Source organism: Falco rusticolus, chromosome 4 (genome assembly GCF_015220075.1).
Source record: "Falco rusticolus isolate bFalRus1 chromosome 4, bFalRus1.pri, whole genome shotgun sequence".
Lineage (NCBI taxonomy): Eukaryota > Metazoa > Chordata > Aves > Falconiformes > Falconidae > Falco > Falco rusticolus.
The window spans coordinates 47,751,554-47,762,463 of NC_051190.1; the positions used below are offsets into that span (position 1 = coordinate 47,751,554).

The 10,910-nt window shown below is 49.4% G+C and overlaps 1 protein-coding gene across 8 annotated transcripts in view; it reads left to right on the forward strand.

Moving 5' to 3' along the window:
• Positions 1-10,640, forward strand: part of DOT1L (DOT1 like histone lysine methyltransferase) — a 76,627-nt gene extending 65,987 nt beyond the window's left edge. For 5 of the 8 annotated variants that reach the window (XM_037384366.1, XM_037384369.1, XM_037384372.1 and 2 more), the window contains one exon: positions 22-9,755. In XM_037384366.1, the coding sequence (XP_037240263.1) occupies positions 22-611 (590 nt within the window). In that variant the 3' untranslated portion in view covers positions 612-9,755. Of the gene's footprint in view, positions 1-21; positions 9,756-10,402 lie in introns of those variants that run through there. The other 3 variants (XM_037384367.1, XM_037384373.1, XM_037384374.1) reach the window with 3 other exon arrangements.
• Positions 10,641-10,910: the final 270 nt, after the last annotated feature.

The following is a 10,910-nucleotide window of genomic DNA, read 5'->3' on the forward strand; positions in this document are numbered from 1 at the left end:
GTTTTTCTCTCCTGTTTGCAGGTATTTTTAACCATGCGGTGCCTTCTGCCTCCTCTCCTCATCAATTTGGAGCCAGTTTCAGCAGCAGTGCTGTCTCTAGCAGCACAGTGCTAAGCTTAAACCCTCTGCAGGCTGTTGCCAGCACCTCATCCTCATCTTTCCCACCCCCTTCCTCTAATTTAGTAACATCTAGCGAGACTAGATCTGCTCAGCACCTCAACAGAGCGCCAGTGCAATCTGTTTTCCATTCCCCTCCGCCCCCTCCTAACGTTTCATTGCCCCCACCTCCTCCATTACTTGCTTCTAACTCCGAGCCTGCGCTTCTGCAGAACCTGCCATCCATCCCACCCGGCGAAGCTTTTTTGCCATCCTCTTCTGCTGCTTCTGTCCAGTCTGCTAATGCTTCTTTGTCTATTAAGCTAGCTTCTCTCCAGCACAAAACCTCCCGCCCCTCCTTTACAGTCCATCACCCGCCTCTGCCCCGTTTGGCGCTGGCACAGTCCGCGCCCATGATCACGCAGTCCAACGCAGCTGGCACGTCCGCTATGTGGGTTACACTTGGCATGCAGTCTCCTTATGCTTCGCACCTTTCTGGGGTTAAGCCACGATAAAGAGCTTGCTTAGCTAACAGTTCTTATTTTGTAAGGTAAGGCTAGAGAAAAAAAAAGAGGAGTTTTGTACAAGATGCTGAATGATGCTTCTTCCTTTTCAGAGACAGGTTGGGGATGGGCTCTGTGAAACTCTAAAATGTGGGAAGCAGATAATCTGACGGCAGAGGATGGAGAGTCTTAACGCTCTCTGTTCTGGGAGTCAGGATTTCTCGACAAAGAGTGCCCACCATCATACCTCTGGTCTGTCTCATCTGACGTTAGGATTATGTGCAGGTTGAGATTGCTTCATGAAAATGTCTATTTCTGAAGATCAGTAACGGGGAGGAAATGTCTATTTTTAAGTACGGTTTTATACACTTATTGGAAGTGGTTGTTGTCTACTTTGATTCCCCCTTCCCCTCTTCTTGCCCTCCGACGCAGACTGTTGCATCTCCACAAGTCCATGTTCGCATAGCGTTAGGACGCGTGATGGTGCTGCTTTGTGACTGCATGTGGCAACACGATGGTCTTGTTTTTATTGTCAGTCGACAACAGCTGCTCTAAATAATCATAAAGTTAAAAATCTCCAGGTTACAAGCTGCAGCTTTGTCTTGGAGAGCAAATGCACTGGTCTTGCACTGCAGTTAATGTGCCCCCTGCATCAATGGAAAACACAGCTACAGGTAGCAAAGAAAGGGGTGTGATTTATCTGTGCACTGCAGCTTTATCGGACTTGCCTGCTAGGGCAAACAGTAACAAACTCATCAGATGCTGTATTTATGCTCACTTGGCAATCACTGGCTTCCCGGGTAGATTGTGAATGAGAATACAGGGGATCTGCAGGGCCAGCTGTGGTCCGTGCTTCGTAGAGGCTGGGGGCATAGAAGAGAGGAGGGTTTCTGGAGACTGTACCCATTCTTACTGAAGCAGGTATTGAAATGTCTTCAGAGCGACTCCAGAATAAAGTGTACCACCACAGAGTTGGGTACTGTTGTTCCTGAAAATACTCTGTGGCATCCTGATGTAACAACTTGTGCTTGCGAAGTTCAATCAGTCTGTTGGGCCCCGGAGCTTGCTCCGTGCTTTTCTTGTAGGTCTTTGCTGTTGTTGCTGTTCACTGATACCAAAGCTGCATACAATATATGGTTGAATACTCTTTGCTGCTTATAAAACGTATGACTCAATTACAATATACCTGAGAGATTCTTTTGACTGCGCATTGTGTATAGTGTCTTCATCATCACATTGCTCCACAGACACGAACAAATCCTCATTAGGCTTTTGTGAGGCACGTAAGTATTACCTCCGTCCTTCTGTACGGGGAAGTGATGCTGAGGAGTTTGGAGCAATGTGGTCCCTGTGTGCCGGTGGAGACCCAACAGCGTGATGTGCTTACGGAAGGGGCTTGGAAGGCCCCGAACAGAAACCAGATGGGGGAGAAGGGGCGAGGAGGGTTAGGCTCAGGGCTTTGTGTACATGGGCGACTCTAGTGTGAAAGCTGCCTGCTGAACTTGCCTTACCTGGAACTGTGGCCGTATTGGGCCACGCTCCCTGCTCTTGGGTGTGGTGGCCCCTGTCACAAAAAGGTTCTGAGCAAAGTGGGCAAGGCACAGAAGTGACGTGTGGAGAAAAGGGGATGACAAAGCTGGATTGTGGAGCAAATGAGCAGAAATGATGCTGCCGGGAGCTGGTGTGTGACGGACATACTGTAGTTGCGGTCCTGTGCCCTGTGACTCTTGAACCGTATGCCAAGTGCTTGGGCAGTTTCATTGACTTCGGTGTGAATATGTGTGTTCAGAGTCCCTGTGAACCAAAGCCGAATTCTGGAATCGGGGGGCTAAACTAAACTGCTTTGCTTCTCCTAATGTTTCTCCCCCAGGGCAATAAAAAATTCCAAGCAGATTAGAGTGTGCTAGAAAAAGGCAAGTGCTGAGTGGGGGAATGCTCCCCCCACGCCCCCGAGGTCAGTCGCAGGAGGACAGAGTCCGATGTGGTCACACAGAGAAAGCTTTAAAACCTGCAACAGCCCGCGGGGCCCCGTGTCACTCCTGGAGGCATCCTTTCTGTCTAATTGCAGTTGGGTCAGGAGTTGCTCCTTCTTTGCTGGCTAACGAGGTCTCGGAGCAATGTAGAAATGATTGACACGTCTAACACACAGCAGATTTTTGTCTTTTATTTAGATGAGTCTCTTCCTCTCCTCCTGTTGTGCAGGTAACTAGGATTTCTACCTCAACCCAATGTGACCTATGCAAGGACAACGTGGACCAACTTCACTCGGCTTCCACTGAAAGGTGCTCACCTGGCCTGTGCAGGGGTTTCTACTCTCTTACTACTGGGCAAAATAAAAACATAAAAAGACCTAAACAACAGAGAAAATATTTACTGTGAATCTGAGTAAAAAAGAAAAAAGAAAAAAAAAAAGGCAAAAGAAATGCTTAAAGCTCCAGTTTGTATTGTTGATAGTTTAGATAAAGTATTTATCTTTTTTTAAAGTGAAAACAATTTTGACTTATTTTATTCCACCTAGAATCATAAATACAACTTATTATTAAATTCTCTGAATAATAAAGGACTGGCAGACCAGCAGAGATGTAAAGAGCCTCCTCTTGGTGCTATTTCACCCGTCAGAACTGTGCCTCCGGTTTGAATCCTTGGTGCTGAATTTGGAGGGTTGACCAATGCCAAACCCAGTTCTCGGAAAGGTCTGCAGTTTATTTATTCAACTTACTCTGTTCATATACCAAAATCCGCCTGGTTGGCAGCAGCGTGAGCTACAGAGAAAGGCAGCCTTCTATTTTGAAGATCAAAATCTCATTTTGATTTTAATTGGAATGGAGCCGGGCACCCTGTTAACGGGGTGGTTTTTCAGTGCGTTAGTGACGAACGAGCACCCAGTCTTCCCCTCTGGGGTGGCAGATGGAGAGCCTGGGGTGGCCCAGGCGAGCTTGGCCAGCGCAGGCACGGGCTGAACAAAAGAAATCCAAGTCCTGCCCCGTTGAACTACTTCGCTGGGCCGTTTGCAGTTGCTGGTGGCACTCAAGTCACTGTGAATTCTGGTAGCGAGTCTGGTAACTTGTTTTGTGCTGGCGTTGGCATATGAACAGGGTGTGTAATCACTGGTATTGGTCAGGCCCGTTTTACCACCGTTGGGAAGACTGAACATAGCGCGTCTGTACTGGTGCAGGTAGCAGATTTTCTCAGCTTGTTGGTTTTTTTTTTGTTCCAAGTACAATGTATTTTGTTAGTAGGGTTTTGATACTTGATTCAGAAATGGGTTAGCCGTGTGCATTTGTTGACGAAGTGCATTTTGCTTTTGTATTTTTTTGCTTTTAAGTAGGTCTAAATGGTAGTTCACAAAAACACCACAATCTAGCTTACCGTGCTGCCACACTATCAAACTGGTGCAGTTAATTGTATTGTGACTTGGTGTTCTGTGTACAGAAAGCGCTGCTCTGAGCAGCGGCTGTATTTTATAGAGATGTGATGAAAAATTATAAATTTCATATACTTTATTTCATTTATTTTTTAGATTGTACAATGCACAGTAAACTTGTAAAAAATTATTTATTCGAGTGCACAAAGTGAGGAGAAGGATGATCCATTCAGTAGAAATCACGCTGGTCTGTAGTTCAGACTGGACCAAGCACCAGGAAAGGAAACTACAGTAGAAGAAGGGGAATTGCAACAGCAAGATGACTAGAGGAAAAACACAGTTAGGCTTTGGGAAACGGCTGCCTGCTAGCCCGGGCACTCACTGTCCTTGAATCCCTTCTAGGTCGCTAGTGCTCCCTAGGGAGTCTCCCACCTCCAGCCGTCAGGCATTTGCCTCAGAGCTGAGCCCTGCTGTACCAGCCACCTGACGGAGCATCCCCTGGGCACAGAAAGCTGGGCTGAACGCCTTGGCTGTTCAACTCCTGCCTCTGTGTTTGAAGTAGGCGAGGTACCTCTGCCCTTGGGCACTCTCTCCTGCTGCCTGGATCCGGGAGGAATGGTCACGAGCGCCATGCTGGCCGTGTTCCCGAGAGTGGCGCGGGCGAGGTGCCGCAGCCCTCTGCAGGCTTCGGTTTAGCCTTTTTCCCTGTACCTGGCGATCTTAGTAGAGATTTAGGACAAAGTGCAGTTATTTTGTTGATTCCTAAGTGTGTCTTCCCTAGGCAGCCCTTGTGCGCAGAAACAATCTAACTTGGCCGCCTTGTTCACTGGAAAGGGAAGGGATTGATAGCCGCTGGAAATGAGGGACGTTTCGGAACTGGTTTCTGCTTTGTGTGTGGGAGAGGACAGCGGTGCGCCCTGCTGAGTAACTAACAGCAAGATGAAAACCTGGAAAAGGGCAAAAGTGCTCCAAGGGTGACAGCTGAGGAACAGCCAGTAGCTTCTAGTAGAAGCCGTACACAGTGTATGTCCTGGAATCCAGGAAGACAATGTAACCCAGATGTTTTGCAGCTGGGACGTGGGCAGCTCTAGCTTCTTCCAGATCCTTGGGTTGACTAGAAGTTGCAGAGCTGCCTTAGCATCCTTCCCAGCACCCGGCGGAGTGCTCAGGTCTTTGAAGGCTTTAAACTGGTGGGCTGTGCCTGAGCGATTGCTGGAGGGGCAGCAGCCTTAATTACATCTCCCCCCTATCATTTATATCCCTGATGAGAGAGATGAGGAAATACAAGTAATAAGCTCTTAATCACTCTGCTTTTATAAGATCCTCTTCTGAAAAGGGACCAAGAGCCAGTGCTCCTCAGACCTCTTGTGCCCCCCTTCATCCCAAATTGCAGAAGACTTGCAGTGAGACGACTCGCCATCACTTGTTCCGTGAGGGGAACGTTTGCCTGTGCTCGTGTGCAAGGTGCTGACAGGACACGAGCAAAGGTGCCCGGTGGGGAAGGAGCTGACTCGCAGGGCTCTGGGGAACCTGCCGTGCTTGCCGGTGCCTGCTGGAGGACCATCACCCAGCTGGCTCCCAGCACTCCTCTGCTGAAGAGGATGGCCGGTCCATGTTGTGGGAATGACGCGCTTTGTCCCAAGCTTCGTAGGATTTCAGGGATTGGCGCCTGGTGAGCAGGATGGAGCTGTCAGACGGGGTTTGGTGCTGGGCTTGGCACTGTTAGCCTTACAGTTGGACTTCATGGTCTTGGAGGTCTTTGCAAACCTAAATGGTTTTGTGACCCTTCAGAGCAAAGACCCCAGGCAAGGAGCTGGTCATCTCCCCGCTGGTGGGTGTTGTGGAAAAGCAAAGCCCCCGCTGTCCCTCAGCATCACCTGTGAGCGCAGTGGTCATCGGCAGTCATCGGTGTCCATGCGGGACGTGCTGGCAAGCAGCCATCGGGCTGGTAGCACGAGCCCGCTGGCTGCAACTGGGCACATGTCGGCTCTCAAGATGTTTTCAGCTACCCAGGATTTTGGAGTCTCTGACTCTCCAGCTGTCACCTGGGAAGGCCAAAGGAAACAGGTGCTGACCCAGGAATAAACGCCTGGCTGGGATGTGCTTGAAAGGGGCTCAGGCTGCTGGCCAACCTGCTGAGCATCTGCTTCAGCCTCCCAGGGTCCCTTGGGACCGGGCCTTCATCTACCTCTGCATTGCTCCCAGTGACCCGATGTCTCCATCTTGGCCACCCGCGCTGCAGGAGCCTGGAGCTGCTCTTGCTTTGCCAACGTCTTCCACCCATGCTTGGCACCATTGGCACCTTCACCCTGCCATGCATGGTGTGACCACAGCGCTTCGCTGGTGCTAATCTAAATACTGCATCGTCATCCCCAGCGAGATGCGCTTCCAGGAAGGTGCCTGATAAGCTGATGCTTCCAGGGAGCAGCACTGAGCTGGGAACCGGCCGAGCGCAGCTTTGGGATCACTTTGGTAGAATTGCCTGAGCCGGAGATGTGGTTGCCAAGGGATTTGTCTTGTTGCCTTCCCTGCTCCCTGGCCTTTCATTGCTTTGTCATAAGATCAGGCGAGTTCAGCTCGTTTCTCCTCTCTGTGAAACGGGGAAAGACTTACCTTGCTGTCGGGTTGCTGAAGGAATATCTTGGAGATGTTATGGTCTGATCATACGGTCACAAGAATAAGACCCTCGTGACTCTCCTGTAGGAGCACTGTGCCAGAGGTCCGAAACCTGTTTTCAGTAATTGGAGATACTTCTGAGTAATCAAAGCCAAACAGCCAGTTCCAAAAAGGAATTCCTTCTGCTTTACCACATCCTGCTGGGTCCCGTTGTTCCGTGGCTGTCACACATGTTCCTTCTCCACACCACTGCTGCCAGCAAGGGGCTCATCAGGAAGCTAAAATACATCTTGTAGCACGTATGTTGCCAAAAAAAAAAAAAGAACTTCCTGAGCGTTGGGCTGAGCAAAACCTGTGCCTGGCTGCTAAATGTCAGCCTTGAGGAACAAGCCTTGTGTGCTTTTCCTTCTTTGGTGGTTTGCTACCTCCGGCTGGCGCTTGCCAGGCTTGATCTGCCGAGACTTGTCGTGCTGCGGAGCTGGGAGTGCTCCATTAATTCTTCCATTAGCCAGAGGTGTGTGGGGCACGCGGCAGTCGGATTTCTCTGCTTTTTTTGTAGCTGAGGGAGAAATTGGGAAGCGTTGCTGGAGGACGGAGAGGCTTGGGCTGCTGAGAGCGAGCTGGTGGACAGGGTGGTGGGGAAGGTCGAGCTCTCCCTGCGTCGCCGCTTGTTTTGGTGCAAAAGAGGCTGTTTCCTTGCAGGAGCTGTGGATCACTCTGGATAATCTTAATGATGGGAGGCGTCTTCACTTCTCTCAGTTCAGGTTGTGGATGCAACGGGAGAGAGGTGAAGGGAAGCTGCCAGCCACAGGGAGTGCAGCGCGTCCTGCCCGTACGTGACATTTGGAGGCAGAGTCACTGGCTCGGACTAGTTTCTTCTAACAGCAGGAACTCATGTCTCCTTGACCAAGCGTAGAAATACTTTTCTTATGCTTCCATATTATTTTCTTCCTTCCTAGTGGTGACAGCCGCTTTATCTTTTAGTGCACAGTTGGTGCTTAGCCAGGGCTGCGGAGTCTGCGCTCCCGGCCAGGACTCGCCAAGGTACCCCAGGCAGGAAGGCTGCGGTACTTGATCCTGAGGGATCTACTAGTCGCTGGTTTTGTGAATCAAGCTTTCAGATCCCCAGGACTTGACGCTTCTCAGCCTGAAACTCACCCAACTGTTTGTCACTCTCGGTTACTTAATCTCAAGGTGTTGAGTAGCTTTCTTCTTTAGGCAAACAGCACTTGAGCAAGTCACTTCCTCATTTGCCGTCTGCTGCTCCAATAGATTTCAGGCCTGATGGTTCCGTTGACTTGAATAGCATTTTGGAATGGAGGATCCCTTCAGTACCACTTGGCCACCGTGGCTGGTTGGGGTGGCCGCGTGGCTCGGCACAGTGTGGCCAGGCATGTGGCTGTGTGCACGTCGGTCCCCCCCGGCCGGGGGAGCGCTCCCTCCCAGAGCTGCTGATGATGCTTCTTCAGCCTCCTCCTCTGGGACTGGACTGGGACCTTTAAAGGCCCCTTCCGACCAAACTACTCTGTCGTTCTGTGGTTCCTTGTACAGATGTTTGGGAATAGTTGCTTTGCCTGGGAAGACACATGGGAGTGGGGTGATGGGGAGGAGATGGGTGCAAGCGAGCCAGCTCCGCTATTCAGCGCACAAACGCAGCGGGGCTACAACAGCGTTTGCTGGCCGGGTGCTCCGCACCACACTGGATTTACTCCCGTGGTGATCAGGTTCTGTCTCATCCCAGCCTTCCCTGCTGCGGAGGCTGTATCTTCCCGTCCTGCTGGGCTTCCCCTTCTGGGAGAAGGTCTTTTATTCTGGAGTAACGAGGTCATGGACAGGCAGCTTGGGGTCACCTCCGGGGACCTGTGCGGTTTGATTCTTGCTAGGATTGTGTATTTAGAAAGCAGCATCTGCTCCCCCATCCCATTATTTTTCCACTTGGAAGAGAGTTCCAGCAGAGGAGAGGCTGAGTGGGGAGAGCACCGGCAGAGCTGGGATCTGCAGTGGGGTGGGCTTGGCTCTCACTCAGGTGATGTTTTTTTTGTGGGACCCAGAGACCCTGCGAGCGGTTTCAGGGCCAGTGTGCGCTTCCATCTCCACCGAGATCATGCAGGGGACTGTGTCTGTGGGCATGTTGGTGGCTCTGGCACAAGGACCGATGGGACCTGTGCCCTTGTGATGCTCCAGCAGCAGGGGCTTGGTGGCAGGAGGGGTTCCCTGTCCTGGAGGCAGCAGGATGGCTCTGCAGCACAGGGCACATGTCCATCCAGCCCTGCGGACTGTCCCCGTCCAGCCCCACTGATGTCCCCCCCATATCACCGGAGGGTGCTCCGTCGGGTCCCTGCCCCGCTCAAGGCTTTGCTGCGTTGCTGGAAGGGGAGCGCTGGGAGCTCGTGTCCAAGCTGCTGCTCGTGACCCCCCTCCGGCGCAGCCCTCCCCGTGCCCCTTCCTCAGCCTCTGAGCACCGGGAACACGCAGCTCCCCCAGCCGGGTCCAGCCCTCGCCGGTGCCGGGTGGCTCTGGGTGACGGAGCCCTGTGTGTAACCCCTCAGCTCCGTGTTGGAACCAGCCCTTTAATACAGGTTGTGGAAACCTGCAGGTTACGGCTGGGAGTTGGTTTTTCTTGTCGCGAGTCCCCCCGCCCGACACAGGTGACTGTCTTGAAAAATTCTGCTTTTGTTGTTTTGTCTGAGCCAAAACTGTCGAGAGGAATTAAGCAGTGGGAGCTCCCAATGATGGTTTCTTCAGTTAGGGCATGGCTGTTGTCCCACGGACTGCAAAGCCAGCAATCACGTGTTTTATAAATCAGTTTGGGGAGAAGAAACTAGACAGTGTTTTTGTGAACTATCTTTGCAGCACTGAGGAAAAAATCACAATAATTGGCTTTTTTTGGAAGCACGGATGTGTAGTCAGTGTACAAGTATTTGAAGTTTTATGGCTGTTTAAGACTTTTTTTTTTTTTTTTTTCCCCTCCTTTTTTTTGCTCAAACATTTCCGTAGCTTGCCTATCAGGTTTTCACTAAAAGATGGATTACCAGTTTTAAAAATGTTGTTGTGCCATATTTTATTTATCCTTCTGCATTTATAAATATATAAATATCTATTTAGACTGAATATTGATTGCAATAAAAGATGTTATTATTGTGAACTTCAGGGTTTAAACCAGAGACAAAAAAAAATTGGAAATACTTCTCCAGTATATTCGCTGTTGGCAGCCCTCTTTCTGAAGAGGTTTTTTTGGTTTTCTAGTTTAAAAAACAAAATCGCATCTTAAATTTTTACAGTGCTAACCCTGAAGTTCTCAAGTTTGTGATCCTTTGGTTTTTTTCAAGGTACATCTGGTTGCTTTTCTGGTGCGGTCAAATTATTCTTTAGGAAGGTCTTGTTTCTGGAGTTAATGATGAAAAGGTGGAATGGGTTGATCCATCCTGCTTGGCTTTTTTAACCTATTAATCTTTGAAGTGATCAATTTCAAATTAAAACCCAACTTCTTAGGTCTCTGTTCTACTTAAACTTCTTAGGAGTGAGAGCCTGCCCTCGCTGAGTGGGACTTGGATGGGGAAAGCAGTAGATTATGAGGTTGCTGTTGCTCAGGAATTGATTAGTAAACTTTTAACTACTAATAAAAATCCATTTTTCAATGGATTTTTTAAAAAACCCATTTTCTTAGAACAGTGATATGGGATGTTTCCTAGTGAATAGGAATTAGTTTATATAATTTAGCCTATTAAACTGAATTATTTAAAATTCAAACTTCCCCTAATTTATCTTTTTTTTGTTGTTTTTTTGTTTTGTTTTGTTGGTTTTTTTTTTTTATACTGGTAAGTTGTCCTGTCATTCCTTTCATTCTTCCATAGAAGTAGCGTGAATTCTTCTGGTGTGTATATATGTATGTATAATATATATATTTCCACCCTGCCTTTCTAATTCTCCACAATGTAAGAGTTAGTTTTTTCTCCCCTCCCTTCCACTTAATTTCTTGTGTCTTTACCTTGATTTGTAATTGAAACAATGCTTTGAAGTTTTGTCTTTATATTAAAGTGTATGTATTTTAATACACCGTACTGTTGTGGCGTTTCACTGCTTCAGCTGCCATGGGAACGAGCTGCTCTGGGGCATGGCTTTGCCTGGTGGCACCGGTGGGCGCAGGCAGGGAGAGACACCCCCCCCTGCTCTCCCCCCTCCCCACTTTTAGCCCTGGGAATGCTGAGGGCAGTTAAATTCTTGGGCTTTTTATGAGCCCTGGTGGCATTCCCCATTGACCCTTTTTGCCAGTAACCTCACTGGTATAATAAAACTGAACGCAGCCAGGCGACGTGTTTAAACTTTGGAAG